At 33.8% G+C, this 18,651-nt stretch overlaps 3 protein-coding genes across 3 annotated transcripts in view; 1 reads left to right on the forward strand and 2 right to left on the reverse strand.

The window, feature by feature from the left end:
* Window positions 1-2,460: 2,460 nt before the first annotated feature.
* Window positions 2,461-3,417, reverse strand: LOC106710126 (39S ribosomal protein L33, mitochondrial). Its single transcript, XM_014502112.2, has 3 exons — window positions 3,203-3,417; window positions 2,793-2,896; window positions 2,461-2,540 (listed from the first exon to the last, which is right to left on the reverse strand). Exons 1-3 carry the CDS (start codon window positions 3,241-3,243, stop codon window positions 2,488-2,490), a joined length of 198 nt encoding a protein of 65 aa, XP_014357598.1. The 5' UTR covers window positions 3,244-3,417; the 3' UTR covers window positions 2,461-2,487.
* Window positions 3,418-4,125: 708 nt separating this feature from the next.
* LOC106710135 (ELAV-like protein 1) lies at window positions 4,126-5,913 on the forward strand. The gene has a single exon (XM_014502124.2). It carries the CDS (start codon window positions 4,368-4,370, stop codon window positions 5,493-5,495), a length of 1,128 nt encoding a protein of 375 aa, XP_014357610.1. The 5' UTR covers window positions 4,126-4,367; the 3' UTR covers window positions 5,496-5,913.
* Window positions 5,914-13,973: 8,060 nt separating this feature from the next.
* The window catches only part of LOC106710082 (mitogen-activated protein kinase kinase kinase 11), a 44,986-nt gene continuing 40,308 nt past the window's right edge, over window positions 13,974-18,651 (reverse strand). The window contains exons 8-11 of the mRNA XM_045681103.1: window positions 16,334-16,423; window positions 16,087-16,222; window positions 15,266-15,389; window positions 13,974-15,191 (exon numbers count right to left, since the gene is read on the reverse strand). Of these exons, the coding sequence (XP_045537059.1) occupies window positions 14,253-15,191; window positions 15,266-15,389; window positions 16,087-16,222; window positions 16,334-16,423 (1,289 nt within the window). The 3' untranslated portion in view covers window positions 13,974-14,252. The remainder of the gene's footprint in view (window positions 15,192-15,265; window positions 15,390-16,086; window positions 16,223-16,333; window positions 16,424-18,651) is intronic.

The raw sequence follows: 18,651 nt of genomic DNA on the forward strand, positions 1-18,651 counted from the left end.
CTTTGGAACAATCTAGTTTTGAAGTTTCTGTGCACTTACAATAATTTAACTGATTAATTAAGAAAAAAATTAAAAATTATTGTATATTTATAACATATAATTATTATTACTGTATTTTATATATAAGTTATTTTTTATGTAACAAATCCCACATAAATCTAAACTTCTAATGAAATACCTCAGTCTATTCTAAAATTAAATTAGACATCCTAGATTTTATTGAATAATCGCTTAATATATTAGGAATTGAAACCTTATGTTTTCTATACTCGAAACTACTGACTCGATTTGAAAAATTCTTTCACTATTAAAAAACTACACTATCCCAGACTAACATAGGCTGTATTTATTACTAGATTTTTTTAAATCGACGCGAACGAAGCATTCGATATCTATCTATATGTATAAAAGAAAATCGTGTTAGTTACACTATTTATAACTCAAGAACGGCTGAATCGATTTGACTGAAAATTGGTGGGCAGGTAGCTTAGAACCAGGAAACGGACATAGGATAATTTTACCCCGTTTTCTTTTTTTATTCCGCGCGGACGGAGTCGCGGGTAAAAGCTAGTTTTTAATAAATTGTTTTATGAAACCTCTCTTATTTAATCTAATATATAAAATTTCCATGTCACTATGTTAGTAACTGTACTCCTCCGAAACTGCTTTACCGATTTTTACCAAATTTTATATGCGTATTCAGTAGGTCTGAGAATCGGCTATCTATTTTTCATACCCCTATTAAGATTTTTTTAACTGCGTGCGGTCGGAGTCACGGGCGACAACTAGTGTACTTATAACAAGCCGAGATATTAACATAGTATGCCAATATGTTACATAAAATTATATCATTCCAATTCACTAAAACACTATCATATTAGAGGACCAAAATATCCAAAAAAAAAAAAAATCAAATCATCTCATATATCTTATTTAGTATAAATCAGTATATTTATGAAATTTCAATTTTTCTTATATTTTTAATTACTAAATGCAATTTAATTGTAATTTGATTTAAAATCATGTATATTATTAAATCATAAATAAATATTAAACAATTTATAATTCTATAATAATATATAAGTATTAAATTAACTAATAAATAAATATAAATTTAAAATTATATAGATTTTATTTTAGGTGCCTAAGTACATAAGTAAATTCTAGTCAATTTCTATTCATAGGTTTTCATAGTGATTAAATAAATAAATTGTATTAATGTTGCCAGTATGTTATCTTTTTAAAGCATCTATTTCAAATGTTACCAGAACATTTCTAAATTTTAAGATTAAAAAATTATTTATTTTCACATTTCTTTGTACTAAAAGATTTAGTATTAGATTTTAAAATATTAGTGAGAATATTTTAATAGGTTTTTCGTAATTTTAATAAATTTATTATTTAATTCAACGTTTGTTAATATATTTAAATATTTATAATAATCCACTTTTTGGCTTTGATATTATTCCTATTATGATAGTTACATTATTTATTTTTTTCTAAATTATGAAAATATTATATTATGTTCTTGGAAACTCTATAAATCTGTTATATGACAGTTTAATAAAACTGTAAAAATATAGTAATAATTTACTATCTCTGTTTACTCCATACATTTTAAGATGGTGTTTATATGCTTGAATTTCAGATTATCTATATCAGGGATCCCCAAACTATTTTGGACAAGTGACTCGTTTTCCAAAATGAACCGTTACCTCCGACCTACTTTTAAGATCAACTCCCTTATTCATAATATTCCGCTAACTTAAAACAGCTGCTAGTGTTATTTATCATTCTTACTTAGGTCAATACAAGAAGACAGAGTGAGAATTAGCAATGCTTTAAGTTAGCAGACTGTCATTAAATTCGATTTTTAGACCTCGTCGACCCCCAAAATCAGTTTTCCTTTACGTCGACCCCTAGAAATGACCCCAAAATCAGTTTTCGTTTATATTGACCCCTAGAAAACCAATACCGACCACTTTGGGAATCCCTAATCTTTATTGTTAGTTTTATATGCACTTAGAAAGTATTGTTTTCAAGCACTTTATTAAGTTAAATTAAATTTGATTGCAAAATTTTATTATATAATTAAATTGTTGTATCTAATGTTTGTTAGATAGAAAACTAAATGTAAAGCATATATTCTAAATTTTAGTATATTAAAAAATATTATATAATACATAATGCTTTGTACTTAATTAATGTATATCTTTAATTCAGACTTTCATGATATAATTTTTTTTCTAAGGCATTATATTGGGAAGAATAAATTCTTTTTACTGTCTTAAAATAAAATGGGCATTAGTTTATGGCAAGTATTTTTAGTTAATTTAAAAAATGTTAGTTATAATCAACTTATGATTGTTTTCCAAAAGTTTATTTATTGTTTACAAGTACAATAACTAAATAAATACATTTCAATTATTAGAAACTTTTTTATTTCACTACATAACCTTACATTATTTACAACTAGGTAATAAAAATTTACTTGAAACTTCTAATCTTCTTTCTTTCCTTGTACAAACTCTCGTTTTGAACTGAAAATATTAAATTCAAAATTATATAAATAACTATTGAAAACCCTTACATGAATGTTCAAATTACTGAATTGTATAGAAAAACATTTTAATAAATAAAATAAAGATTAAAGTGAATAACAAAGCTTGCTGATAACAGAGCATTAAAAAAATTAGTACAGACCTCAAGCTTAGATGGAATGGTTACAAGAAATATTATTTAAATTATTTAATTTTACATAATGTGTAAATATTTTAATAAATAAAACTTACTATAAGGATCAAATCGTAGAAGTTCAAGTTTATCGCCAAGTCTCTCTCTTCTGGCGGTGAATTTGTGCCCCGACACCACACTCTCCATCAATACCATGATGAATCTGAAACAGCAAATTGTAACTGTACACAAAGTTAAATTTATATACAAATATATGTAAAGATATGGTAAAAAGAGTTACTATATTACATAAAAAAAGATATTCCTGACACGTTAATTAAATTAAATTCATCTTATATTGACTAAGTGATATTAAGTTTAAATATCACTTAATCGGTATGAAACACTTTTCAAGCATGACATACATCAAATCACTCCTTCAATCGTCATAAATCATCACTCATTGTCGTTCTCAGTATACAATTAGTTCCATAGTTGCTAATTAAAATTATAATGTGTAAATACTCACTTGCTTTTGGTTTTCTTTAATAATATGTTGGTTAGGAACATTATTTAAAACTCCAAAAGTACTCCAGACCAATAACCTTCTTCGTTCAATGTTCTCAGTCTAATCCGGTTATCAAAATTTAATTTATAGATTTTTACATGTATTAATTTGATATTTCTTTATTTATTTGTGATTAGCAATTTAAACCCGCATCGCATTCATTATTCATATTTTCCTTTTTTCTTTTCCTTTTTAATTCTTCATCTGAGTTTTTTATCAATCAAAAATTTCAATTCAAATGTCAAATTCCCAACATTTTACAGTTTTTGCCTACTATTTTATACTCTTTGCTTAGTTTGCTAAAGATTAAATGAAATCGTCCATAGACAGAATCTTAAACTTTGAAACTCGTTATGCTTTGAATCCTTAATCTGAGTTTGAATCATATTGAACTGTACAAGGAAACCGTTTAGTTAGCAAATGTAGTTTTTATAAAAAAATTAAGATGTAAAAACATAATTTCGAATCAATTTTCAAATCAAGGTAATTTTAATTTACTATTGAATATGTGTTAATATCGTTCAGTTTGTTTTCACAAAAAACCTAAATTTAAACTAAAATGTTATAACTATATTCTGTCCCTATAAAGTTTTTTGTAGTTTGCCTTTAAGGTCAATTTAAAAAAAAAAAATATAAGGTTTAAGTTAAATTATTTTTGTTTCTATTGTTAACTTCTCGACACCATAGATTATAATATATATTTTTTAATTTCCAATGACAGGCCACTTCTACTGCCACGTTTGAAAAAGATTTTAGTTTGATTTGGTCAATATTTCAAAGCGATTACCAAAAAATATAAGACTTTCTTTAGTGATATAATAATTTAATTTTAACGTGAATGTGCGAATTAAAGAAATCTGTTTTGTAAAGTTTTATAGTCTTTATCTATCAACAATTAATAATTCTAAATTCTGGTAAAATGGTAACATTTTCAAAACAAACTTGTTCATGTCGTGTGATGATGAACCTGTGAACCGGCGTTACTGTTGGCATTTTCGTACATTTAGATTTTTTGTGTTGGTTCTTTGTTCATTTTTCACGTTGCAAATGAATTAATTTACTTCCATCTGTGTGAGTTTTATTAGAGTTTTGTTTTACGTAGTGTAGTTTGAACGATAAAAGAACAATGTTAACGAACGACATGAATATGGAGAATGGCGGCGGCGACGCTAATCCCAATGTGTCAGCGACCAAACTCATGGTCAATTATATACCAGAGCTAATGACTCGCGATATGATGTACGCATTGTTTTCGGCAATGGGTAAGATTGAAAGTTGTAAGTTGATCGCCAACAGAGGTTACGGTTTCGTCGAATATGAAAAACACGAGGATGCAGAGAAGGCGCGGGCTGCTTTTAACGGACTGCTCATGCAAGGAAAAACTTTAAAAGTTTCCTTCGCCCTACTCAACCCGGAAAACAAGGTCAGCCACAAACCAGACACGGAATCAAATCTATACATAAGCAATTTACCCCCAGACATGACAGTGGAGAGACTTAACAGCTTATTCTGCCAGTTTGGTCATATAACTACGAGTCGAGTGTCGCAGGGGATTGGTTTCGTTTGCTTCGAGACTCGGCAGCAGGCGGAGGACGCTATACAGCACATGAACGGACAGGCGCCTTTCCCCGGCGCAGGCAATATGCTCGTCAAATTCGCCAACAAGCCAAACAATAACAAAAACGGTCCGCGCTCTATTCAGAGAGTGGTGAGCACGTCGACGATTGCGTACAACGGCGCCGCCGTGTTCAACGGTTCCACGCCCACCTTCAACGGCACGAACCTGAGCGCGGCGTTCGGTGCACGGCCCGGGAGCTTCGGGCCGGGGTTCCCTCAGGCGTCGCCGCCACCACTGCTTCCCTCGCCGGGCAAGGCGCTACCCTTCATCAACAAGGGTCAGCAGCGCTTTAACCCGATGGCGGCGACGAACCACTCGCCGCTGCCACTGCTTGGTGCGCCGGCGAGCCCCGTGCCGCTGCTGGGCGCGGCGGGCCCGCACCAGACCACAGTGTACGTATACAACATCGGTGAGGACACGGAGGAGCTGGCGCTGTGGCAGCTGTTCGGCCCTTACGGCGCCATCGACTCCATTAAGGTTATCAAAGACCCCGAGACTAAGAAAAACAAAGGTTTCGCGTTCGTTAACATGCGAGAGTACGATGAGGCCGCGATGGCCATCCAGGCGCTGAACGGGTTCACGCTCAACGGGCAGGTTCTCTCGGTTAGCTTTAAGACGCAGAAGAGGAGCACCTAGGGCCGCGCCCCGCCTGCTCGCCCGGGCCACATGATAATTTCATTCCAATCTCAAAATATTTTTGTAGTCGAGACGAGATCCTCTACGTGCATTTCAGATTAGTCGCATAAGTATTTTTGTAAGATTTTAACTAGTTTTTTACTCGCGAGAGCGCGACATGACTATCTGTGAGTTGAGTTGCTTGACAGTATCGTATATATGTGTATCCCTATATCTTATGATATGGTATTATATTAATGTACTATGTATGGGCCTGTCTCACTGACACTCCCCCTCCTCCAGGTATTTTATTTTGTGTAAAACGAACCATTGTATGTTTTTTTTATCTTTAATAAACTTCATGTTTAAATAGAATTTATTGTATATTTCTCTATTTTTGTTTCTATATAATCATCCCCTGTCCTCTCCTTATTTACTTTATAATATACGTAATAAATAATTATCCATAATACATAAATATAATTATTTGTGGCAGTAGCTTAACTTGTACATATATGTAGTGTATGCGCGGTCCACCGGCCGCGCGAGCTCGCTTCAGTGTTGCATGTCGTGTGTAGAGAGCACTTTGCATTACTTTTTGTTTGTTTCGGCTCGGCTCGTGTGCTGCGGCGGCCGTTGTCGTATTTTCGTCTACTGTTTATTAATTACTGTGTGATGTGTGGCGGCGGCGGGTCGGGGCTGTGGGCGACGCGGTAGGCTAGTCGCGTAAGGCTTCTTCGAGTCGTAAGGGGGTGCTATGTAGACCCTATCTAATTAGGAATCGTCGTCCTCACAGTGTGTGACCAATAAATTGAAACGCAATGGTCTGAACGAATCGGCTACTAGGGACACTGCCACACATTGACAATGTATAGATCCGACACCTCTACTTCCTCCGCGATCATCAAGAGAGGTTGAAGCAGGGAAAGTAGAAAGTGAGTATGGCGCCTCCTGGTGTTAGCTGAGGGTACAAAAGAAATAACTATTTTTATACACACGTTGAAGTCTATTCATAACTAAGTATTGAATAATGTAAACAATTTCGCCGAGCGGCTCGCGGCGGCTTATCGTGTCGCACACTACGTGCACGTTGGCAGCGACGATGTTAAAAATTTTATGGCTTTATTTTCCTGCGATAAAAACGAACGAGTACGTTTGCGCGTCTAAAACACCCGCTGTTGGAATGCACTGTGATAGTTGCCACCCAGCACCCGGCGGCGGGCGGGGCCTACCTGTTGATGACTAACAGAGCAATAGTTTGTCAATGATAACGACCCAGAGATAATATATTCATATAATCAAATTCACATAAATTTTTCCAATATAATATCGTTTAAAATATATGTTAAAATTCTTAAAAAGAATGGACAAATAAAGCGAAACGCAAACGTAGCAAATATTGGCGAAAGTTAAATTTTAAAATTTCGAGTCGGGCTAAGCGTCCACAATTAGGTTTCCACGTACGTGTGTCATCGGTAAACGTGAGCAAACCCGCGGGTGTTCGCTACTTACAGGACCGTCGTAGCTGGCGATCGATAATCCCGACCTAACCATTCGCTCGTGCTCGCCAAAACAAAACCTTCTAGAGTTCAAACTCCATCTGTCCTCTTTCAAGGGCACAGTCTATAAATGTATGTAGAGATATTTATGTTGGCGGCGACCTTTTGTGCGTCCTTTTGCTTAGGGACGGCGCGCCACGAGCCACGAGATTTATCTTGTGTACACGAATGGCGATTAGAATTATTTACAATGATATCGTCAATAAACAAGATTATCTGAAACGTGGCCATCCATTGATTACAGTTATTTTATTTTGAATCGGTAAAGTTTAAACTTTTGAGCTAGATTTTTCTCCAGAACACATAGGTTACGAAGTTTTTTTTTAGTTCCGCGCGAACGGAGTCGCGGGTGACAACTAGTGTTATATTATAAATAAATACAGTCAAAACCGTTTATAGCGACATCGTTTAGAACAACATACCGGTTAAATTGACCAAAATCAAAGGTCCTGGCTGAATGTTATTACATATCTTTCCTATTAATACCTGTCACCGGTTGTTACAACTATCGGTTTTTACGGCTCAATATGAGTAGTCCCTTCGATGTCGTTATAACAGATTTTGACTGTAAATTAAAAAAAACTTAATGATGTCAACATCAAGAGTTTCAAGGTAATAAACTTGTTTTGTATGACATCTTCTAAGGTAACGATCTGAAGTGTTTATTAATTTATTAAATTATATGTAATACGATTAAAGTAGATGTTGAATCGTAGTGAGGGTTTGCGTAGCCGTGGCTTTAGCCGTGCGGAGGTTGCCGCCGGTCGGCAAGGGCGTTCACCGATTTATCAAGTGCATGGAAGTGGCGGCAGACAGTCGTACGTACTATGTGTATATATATATCATAATAACTTTAGTTTGTAACACGATCGTTGCATTTTTGTGAACCAAACACGACTGATCTTGACACTATATTCTGCTCAAACATGCATTAAAATGAGGCAATTTATTACATCAAAGTGGCGATCGCACCAAGGAGCTAGCGGTTGGTTAAACATTTCGCGGTTTTTGTGCAAAAAAAACCACCTTTTGTTTTAAAACTTGGGATATTAGATTTAGATGTTTTAGATTAAAACGAATGTAATTGTGCTAAAGTAAACAAAATTACGTCAAACGAAATTTTCTTTGTTATATCACAAAGTTGTAAAACAACTAACGTCCCGCCTTTATGTGAAATAAAACATCATACATGTAAATGTTTAAAATTTGCATCAGCACTTAAAAATCCTCGTAGATTTTAACATATTATTCTAGAAGGTTATAGAATAAAAGAATTCGTTAAATATGTACTAATGTAATTAAATCTATGTGGCGTGTGAACTAAAATGAATTTACCCTCAACACAGTCAGTGACGTTTTTGTTTGCCATTAGCGACAAAACGAGGTAGAAACTTGTTTACAAAAGCTGAATTTGTTCCGTAGATTCACATATCAGTTGGTATATTTGATTAAAGCGAGAATATAATGTGTTATATAAAGGCCAAGGCTAACGTATAATTTTATCAGTTAAAAAACAGGTAGTTTTAAATAAATTATGTTAGAAACATTGAATTTTAATCATTCTATATCATCTCAGACATTATCAGAATTAAAAAAAAAATAGTTTTTTAGTTAAATCGCAGAATGAACGGATTTAAATGGTAGCAGGAAGTTGTTAATCCCAACGTAAACTAAAAAGCCAGTTGTAACAATACACTGTTTTAAAGGTTTTCGCGTGCGAGTGCGACGTTTGTTTGTTTCGTTCATCATTACAAAGTTCTATTTATATATGTGTATGTTATAGACGTACATATGTGTGTATTGAATGTGCTTGTTTTTTTGTTATCAGTTGTTACGTAGCATGTTATACGTATTATTTATTATAAATGCCCTTCTCATATTTGATTTGAAACACAAAAGTGTCTAAGTTATATTCTAGTTTACAAATAATAAATGATGGCAATTATATTGTAAAATATCTGTACGTATTATGATAAGGTTTATCGATATTTGAACGAAGTCTGTCGAAGTGCAACTGTAATTTGTGTTTATCGAATTGTCGAAATGAGTTCACGGAAATACGTATTAGCGATGATATGAGCCGAGTTTGTAAACAATCATTATAGAAAGTAATCACGACTGAAAATGATCTTATTTAGTTCATAAATCTATAAGATGTTGAGTTATTTATTGGCAAGAGGCCAACTTAGACCAGGTTCGTTAGCGATTTCAACGTCAAAAATGCTTTTTACTCCATTGTCCTATTTTTGACATGAATGTTTACGAGTAATGAGTAACGCAACGGATGGAAGCGTGTATTTTATAGTTTTCTTCGTGCATTGTAAATGTAACTTTGATACAGAAGTTTATGTCGATATGATAAATTTTTAACACCTTTAAAATGTATGATAATAACAGATATTGAAGGCGCTCCCAACTAGTCAAAGTAAAAATTATTTTAGTGATAAGCCGAAGTAATAGGAGACTAAACAAAATATTTTATTGTGATATTTTTGGTGATCCCCAGTACGTAGATGTAAGTCTTGGTTATGAACCAAACATATTTTTTTTGTATTGTTGAGCAGCGCAGGGTTTGAGATACGTTACTTGGAATGTAACTCGAGAAAATATAAGGTTGAAGTTTGATTGATCTTTTGTCATTAAAAATGATATCCTGAAGAAACCATAGACTAATGTAATCGATGTGTCTGCAATAAAATTGATGGCTAAAATACTTATCCCTTTGTACGTAGTTTGCAGAAGAAACTTGAAATATAACTTTATACGATTTGTACATATAAATTATTAAAGATAGAATGCAAGTCTGTAAAGTATCAGTTTTGAAAAATGATTTTATTTTGTTTTGTAAGAATCAATAAGCTCAATGGGATTTTTTTTGCCAGTGGGCCGATTGACCAGAGACTATCAGCCCAATAGATAATACTTTTGTACGTTCTGAAGCTAGTTGGAACGAAGTTCCTTATCGTGCGTTGTGAAAGGGGGCTAGACGGAAAAAATTCTTACGAAAAGTTGTCACGACACTTTTTGCTGTCTGTCTCTCTCTCACTTATAGAACACGATACTCTGTCTGTCTCTCTCTTATAGAAAGCAAGCCAGATATTTTAATTTCGCATTGAACAGTGTGGTGTCGCGACTTAATTTTTTTATTTTATTTTATTACAATTCCTTCACTAATTAATCGAAAGGAACTTCGTTCCATCCGGGTGTCCCTTGACACCTCTCAAGTTTTTTTTCATATGTAAAGGGAATGAACAATGGACATATTATATAAAATACAAATTCTATTAAAATATACCTGTCAAAACTAGTATTAGGTGTATAGATGGTGAAGAGGTGTCATCTGTTTGATAATTCGCCTATATAACATGTCCGGAACTTACTACAACTGTATATAAGTCTGATTTATCAACTACTAAGTTAATTTCTGTGAAATTCAACAAAAGTATATAAAAGGCAATGTGATAAAACATTTTATCATTTCATTTCTATTATAAATAGTACTGAAGCTAATGGAAGAAATATGAATTATGTAAATGTAAATAAGCGTTGAGACACGTTGTGTAAGAGTATTTTTACACCGCATTAGTTTAATGTTTTGGATTATATCTTGTATTGATTAAATTGTTCTTTTGCAAATGAAAATGGTTTTGTGATTAATTTGCAACATCCCTTTTGAATTCGATACCTTGCACAAGGAAACTATTGACTTTACACGTTGGTTTTTCCCGACGCAAGCATGCGAATCAACCTCATGGACAAATGTGGGATGGGGTGACTACAGCCTGTGACGAAGCGATTATTTTTTAATTACACGTCACAATTGCTTGTTTTCGCGTTATACCAACCTACACGCTCGCTGGGGACAAGCAATGAATTTATTGAAACTAAATTTAAAATGCGAAGACAAATTATATTATTGTTTTTGCAATGTTATAAGTGTAAAAGATTACAGAGACAATCATTTTCTCCATTCTCTATACATTTCAAGGTTTAATTTGGCCAATTTACTTATATTTGTCATCAGGTGTTTACGACTAAAAATAGTAGTTATTCAACTCTCAAATTGTTTTTAAAAACTATTTATTTATCTTATTTCACTGCAAAACGTGGACTTTATAAGGATTTTTAAACAATGGAATGAGGTTATAATTAAAAGACTTGATAAAAAGCTTAATCTAACTTTTATTTGTCGGTTTAACGTACAGACGTAAGGCATCCTTCCATCTCGTATTGGCACACAGAATCCATCGGCCGAGTGCAGTCGGCGCCGCATCTCGCACCGCAAACCACATGGAATGTAACAAGGGGCCCGGATGTGCCCCACACAGCCGTATACCTACCGCCGACCGCTACCTCTCTACAACCAGCCACACACTAAATAATTAAATAAAACATTCAAGACTAGAGTTCTTAAGTAAACACGCCGTGAATCTCTTATAAATATATACAGGGCACGGAGCGACATCTTTATATAACTGAGATAAACAATATTTGTGACTTGAAAACATCTGTTAACTTAAACGGGAGATTCTTAAAATAATTTGGTTGGGATTTGGTTCGTGCTTGAAGATAAAGATTTCGGAAAAATGTTAGAATTTTCATAGTTAAAAAGAAAATGCAATAAAATACATACAGCATACATATTTTGGATTTGAAGAATACTTTACTAAACATAATCTCAAATACTGTATAAAAATACTGTTGAATTCACGACGATTTAATAAAAATATAAATAAACTGTATAATATAAAATAATAAAATGAAAATGGACGCAAATAATTTTTGACTTATTGCACAAAAAAAAACATAAAAAAACCCACAAGGAATGTTAGGCGCTATACTGGCCCATGCCTATTTCATAAATAAATTAAAATAACATCAAATTACACAATTCCAAATCTCACTCGAGTAAAACACACAGAGGCACTGGTTTTTAATTAATAATATCAAAGCTAATTTCAATTCAAACTTTACGGATACATCTTACATCAATAATTACGCTTTTGGTATATCAAAGCGTTCCGTCTCATACAATACAAAAATAATTGTTTCCATACAAAGATTTAAATACATAAATATGCCGCAAATAAAATCTTACGAGGTTAAAAAATTACAAATAAAAATTGTATTTGTATATAAATTATTAAGAATTTTAAAAGATAATTGTGTTTTACAACAACATTGGATTATCTAAATTTATTTTTAAGGGATTACAAAATAAGGTTTGTTTATTTCCCGAGGAACAATTTAGACAAAAAAAAAAAAAAAAAAACATACTAAATTGTTAATAATTTTAGTATGTGACATATTATGTATATAAATCTTTGTTAACAAATATATAAGAGACGTTATATTACTGATAATATCCAATACAATATAGTTAATGTTACAACAGGACATGCAAATTTGCAATATTCCGACTAGTCATAGATACGCCTAAATAACTTCACTGTGGGATACAAAAGCTGCTTAACTACAATATCTACAATATTTTTTTTAAAGTAAAAAAAAAACATCTAATATTGTTCTTTGTACAAAAAGCTATATGTGTTTCAATATATTATATGATTATTATTTAAAATATACACAATACATAATTAAGTTGATAATAAAATCAGATATATATCTTAAAAATATATTTTGTACTATTTAATATAATAAATGCCACATTAAATAAATTTGTTATGTACTTATAAATGGCTATTTACATTTGTACAAGATATCCTTTTTGTGCCAAGTCTTCCCCCCCCACACACCCCCCACTTGCTGCAAACTGAATATCTAAAATCTTTATTATTTAATATTATAAATACAGTTATGTCATCTTGTAGAAATCATAATATTTGCTAGAGTAGGGAATTTCAATGTAGACCATCGGCCATGTTTTTTTTTATGTAACTTTACTTTAAAAGATCTATTTTTTTTTAATTCATTAAAAAAGGGATTTTTTTAAGTATTACCCTACGTCTGCAAATATATTGTATAATTCAATATAATATACAACCTGTTTTATAATCTATTGCCGGTCACACATCCTATACAATGGCAACACTAATTTGAACTCGAACGAGTATGTTTCAGTTAATATTACAATTATCACACATACAACCAAATTATACAACATATATGATCATCTACATTGTATATTACTTCAGTATACACTGTATATTACAATCAGTACTATTTTGGACTGTTATCTAAGGAACTTTCTTGAATATTTTGATGTTAAGTTTGTCGGGTAAAGCACCATTAGGCTGCTTAATTAATGATTTAAATATTAATTGGTTACTTAACTCTTAACATATATGTTCAAATACTTTTAAGGCGTATCATATCCGGTATATCAAAACTAGAAAAAAAATACCAAAATTGAATGTTTTTTCATAAGATTTTTGTTCTGTTTGAAAATAATATTAAAAATAATTATTTGTTACAAATAAAAGTTTAAATTGAACACAAAACCTTCGATTCTCCTAAAAATATTATTTTTTTACAAAATATACAGTTGCGTTAAATACCAATATGTTAAAATGAACACAATTGCGTTATTAAAAAGCTCTTACTTCATCTCAGTCGTGAGACATTTTAGTTAAAAAAAAAAATTATATTTAAAATGTTAGAAGCTTTACATTTTTAAATATATTCGTTTTTTTAATATTTGAAATGAAAAAAAAAAAGAAAATAATTATTAATTCAAAGATAGTGTTAAAATAAGATAGAATTTGGATTAACGGAAAAGATGTTGAAACAGAAAGTAGACATTTAAATTTATGGTTTGAAAGATAATGTAAAAAGAATCAATCTATGCTTATCACATCTTACGAAACTAATAGAATTGATTCCTTCAAAGGAATGCTGTCAAGATTTGGTGAAGTTATAACATGAATGTGTCAGTCAAGATTTAACCGTGTGATTTAACTCTTTATACTACGCTGGAGAAGAAGGATTTTTTTCGCAGAACAGAATTACTAGAGCATTTGAATCTTATGTTGCCATGTTAAGAAACACTGGTCAGATAAAATACCTGTTAAAGAACATAGGTGCAAACATCACAGAGCTTCAACACAACACTGTAACACTCAGTAACTAAATTCGTCCATCACTAGTCTGGCTGTCAGGTGCCAACATTCAGTTCCTTGTGACTCGGTTCCACGCACTACCATCAGCTCCCGGTGGAGGTCCATCAGACGAGGTAGTCGTCGAACTTCTTCAGCCTTCGCTACGAGTTGCGCGACGGGCGGCGCTCGAGGACACCCTCCATGGTCTCCGGGCTGAAGCGCACGCGGGACTGCGAGCCGCTGGAGGCGTCTCGGGCGGAGACGTACGAGCTGTCAGTCTCGCTGGTGAGGCTGTCGGGGGGCGTGGGGTTGGTGGGCGTGCCCCCCCCGGAACTGCCCCCCGACGCGCTGGACTTCTTGTACTTCTTCAAACTGGATCTCAGTTTAGTCGGTGCCAGCTCCAGGCCCAGGTTCCCCGGCCGCTCCGGTTCCGTTCTCTCCTGAGATTCTTGTCTATAGTAGTCCCTGGGTAGCGAGTAATCGCTGGATTTCCTCGGATACTCGGTTTTGGGAGGTCTGTATTCCTCTCGTCTGTCCTTCTGGTACTTCTCCATCCGCAGCTGCCGGGAGGGGGAGAACTCCTCCGCGTGAGAGTTTGTAGCGGAGGAGTTGGAGGGCGTCCTCCTGTGCGAGAGGAAGGGGGCCGAGGGTCTGTAGTCGGGTGTCGGCTCTCGGTACTCGAAGGAGCACTCGTCGTAGCCGTAGTAAGGATGTTTCACGACGTAATCTGCCGTTCTCTCGTAGGAGTATGGTTCAGTTCTGTAGTAGTAGTCCTGCATTCGATCGTGCGAGGGGGAAGGTTGAAAATTTTCTCTATAGTTGTGGTAGAGGTCAGCGATGTGGTCGGAGGTGGAGGAGGAGGTCCTCCGGGGCGAGGGCGTGGGCGGCTGGGTGCCGGTGTAGGCGGTGCCGAGGCCCGAGGTGCCGGTGTAGGCGGTGCCGAGGCCCGAGGTTCCCGTGTACGCGGTGCCGAGGCCGGAGGTGCCGGAGAGCGGAGGTGCCGAGAGCCCGCAGCCGGAGGAGGAGGAGGCGTGCGCGTAGTGCGTGGGGGAGTCTGTGAAGCGCAGCGGCTTCTGCTCCTCCACTTGTAGACTAGATAACTGAAATGTTACATAAGGTGATATAGAATAGATGCAAGTTATGACATTGATACATAGAGAGGTGTGTCACTCACAGGAGACCCGGTGATGGCATTGAGCGGTGCTCGCAGGTGCCGCGTGGGGCCGTGGTATGTGTTGTGGGCGAACCCGTAGCCTTCGTACAGCGATGAAGCCAACGGTTCAGGTTCTATTTCCGCCCTGGAATTATTTATTAAAATATGAAAATAGGCAACATTTGAGAGTACACACGTACGTAGTAGCGTGTGTTTCGTATATACATAAAGGACATCAATACTTTTTGTATAGAATTCCGGTTCCGCACAAAAATTGTTATTGTTTGTTGTTCAGTGAGTTAACGTATATTGATGTGTTTATTGTAGATTACAATGATAATATCAACTTAAGGTTTCAAGTCGCGAACATATTGAAAATTGAACAAAAATTAAATGTCAAACAACCTATAAATGGTGCATCTGACAGATGGAGTAACGTTTTTGACTATATCAACACTAATAGATTAGATTATAAGTTGTTCGTCTCATAACCTACTAACAATATTATGTATATTATTGTGTTCGTCCTATTTAGGGGAATCAACGTTTTTAGAGAATTCTAGAGTTTGTACCACTTGTATGCTCACGAGACTTGTCCATAAACAGAATGTTGCCAGTCTCTTTAATGCAAGAATAAAACTATAAATACTCGACACTGGCCCCATCCGCTGACGGTGAGCCATAATCAAGAAACTGAATTGAACTGACGTTCAGATGTAAACAAAGATTCGTTCATCTTTGTTTAAAACTTATTACGATGGCGGTATGAGTTTTTAAAACATGTGAAATAACATATTATTATAGATCACATTTTTATCTGAAATAAAAAGTACTCTCTGTACCTGTGCGGCTGCAGTGTGGGATGTAGCGGGCTGACGTTGGAGACGCGCACATCATACCCGGCGGCGACACCTCCGAGCAGCGCCGCCATGTTGTAAAGCACTAGTTCTATTATACTCGGCTTCTTGTATTTGTAGCCTGAAAATATTTACCATTTCATAACTTTATTTAAAATTATCTTTAACATTATAAACGAGATTGGCATATATTTGAATGTTGAAGTAGATAATACCAGGCGTGTTCTCTCACCTTCAGTGCTATATAGCGTTGGCATCGGTATTGTATATCTGGAAGATGTGCTTAAAGGAAACTCTGGGCCCCAGTCGTCAGGACTGAAGTCTGTATAAGGAAGAAAACAACCTTGAATAGAAAACACACTCGTGTTAGTCGCTCCCACTGCTTCTGACATACGACAATTACATATAGTTAAGACCACAAGATATTAATATATAAAACAAATACAATATCAGCCATAAAGCGTCATTCAAATTTCATAGTTAAACACAATTAAATAATTGGTATTTCAATTTAGATTTAAAAAAAAAATTTCGTACACGTAACAAATTCCAAAAAAAAAAGTAAAAAAACACATGTATCTATACTTTTTAAGTAGTACAACAAATTTATAACAATTATCTATTAAAAAACAGTCATATTTTACATCAAAACAATATACTAAAAAAAAATCTAATCAAGAAACTTTTAGACATAATTTCAGGTCTAAAAATAACTTATAATATGCACAAATGCATGCATCTGTGCAAACTACACATGCGAAACAGTTCATTCATATAGAAGCAACGTAAAAAAGCAAACATTTATATAAATTCTAGTATACTTACATGTGCTATCAGCCCTCATCATAACATTGTTAATATTATTACGTTCATATCTTGTTTGTTCCTCCCCCCATTAGCCAAAGTGAGGTAAGCACAAGCTTTCATTTTAATCACGTCACTTTTTTTAAAATCCACCCTTCACCAATACGAAACGAGACTGTTTTATTTTCAAATTAATAAATAATTTCGTATCAATTAATTATTATTTGATTATTTTGTTTTTTTTTATAATTACTGGGGTATGTTAGTAACTAACTGATTAGTGGAACCCATGTTAAAATAACACCAGCTTTGATTTTATGGAAAAGGTTTATTTTGATATATAAAAAATACTAATTATAATATAGAGAACCAGATCACCGAAGAGTTTCGATTATTTTTTCCATAATTTATTATTAATAGTATATAATAATAAAAAAGTCGAACTATTTTCGAGGGGGGGGGGGCGAAATTTTCGTATCGTATTTTTATGCGATCGGAAACACGAGGAGCCTCTTTACATAACGCGATCCACCACCACGATCTTTGTTACGGCGAAATGTTACAGCGGAAGATAACTTTTGTACTAACACTCAACTACTTTCTAGTTTTGGAAGGCTACGTGAAATAGTCACTTAGATATGTCACTTAACTATCAGTTTTCTCACATTTGGTTTCCGAAACCGAAAAATCTCTGTATAAAACAATCTTAATCCCTGTCATTATCTTTGAAAAAACAGAGAAAACATTTTTTTAACAGGGATTTCCTTCTCAGAAACCCACAATTATAAGAAATGAACTCATAAATTGACGTAGACTTCCAAATACACGTTATTAGAGTCATTGTAAACATTTGAAAGCGTGCCATATGACGTGGTGATATAGAACAAAGCATAGTCTAACCACAAAGTAAGTACGGACAAATACATAATATATATAATTTTTTTTTTATATAATTCTTATATTGTACCGTAAATAGCGTAACTATGAACTGCTAAGCATGCATAGCTATTATCGTAAAATAAAATAAAAAAATAGGCTAGAAGCAAACAAATGCTTACAATTTACATTTAAAAAAAAACTGTCAATTCAATACTTAGAGATAACAAAACGAGGAATACGTTACAATTGATATTTAAAAAAAAAACAACTAAATAAAGCGCACACACACACAACAATTTCGATAACACAAGATATCTTAGAGATTACTAATATAAAAATGTCAATCGACTACTTTTTAAATACTAAATTTTCCTAATGCCTGCCACATTTCAAAGGCATACTAAAAAATTTTGTTACACGAATGCTATAATTTAAAAAAAAAAACTGAAGATAAAAAAAAACATTAAAAAAATGTAAATAAAAATACTCACAAGGATAAGGAAGATTGTCTTGAGAAGTCCCTTTAGTGCAGCAATCAACAAAACAAAATGGCGGACATTAGAAAAATTATTCCGTTTTTTACCTTATTTCAATTAGTCGCAATGAAAGATCATTCTCGAAGAAACCTGGTATTTTTTAATCATTTTTTTTGTTAAATTTTATTGGTTTCTTCCTAATTTTCATTGCGAATCGTTCGCATAAAAATTTGGCAAGATCCTAATTTGTCATCAGTCAATACGTTAATATTTTGTTACGTAAGTCTTTTAAAAATATTCCCGCCTAAAAATTCTATATCAAACTAATTACGACAACACTAAAGTGATTAAAATGCTGGCCACACTGGATTTAATAATATTTATTTAACTG

The sequence above is a fragment of the Papilio machaon genome, chromosome 14, assembly GCF_912999745.1.
Source record: "Papilio machaon chromosome 14, ilPapMach1.1, whole genome shotgun sequence".
NCBI lineage: Eukaryota > Metazoa > Arthropoda > Insecta > Lepidoptera > Papilionidae > Papilio > Papilio machaon.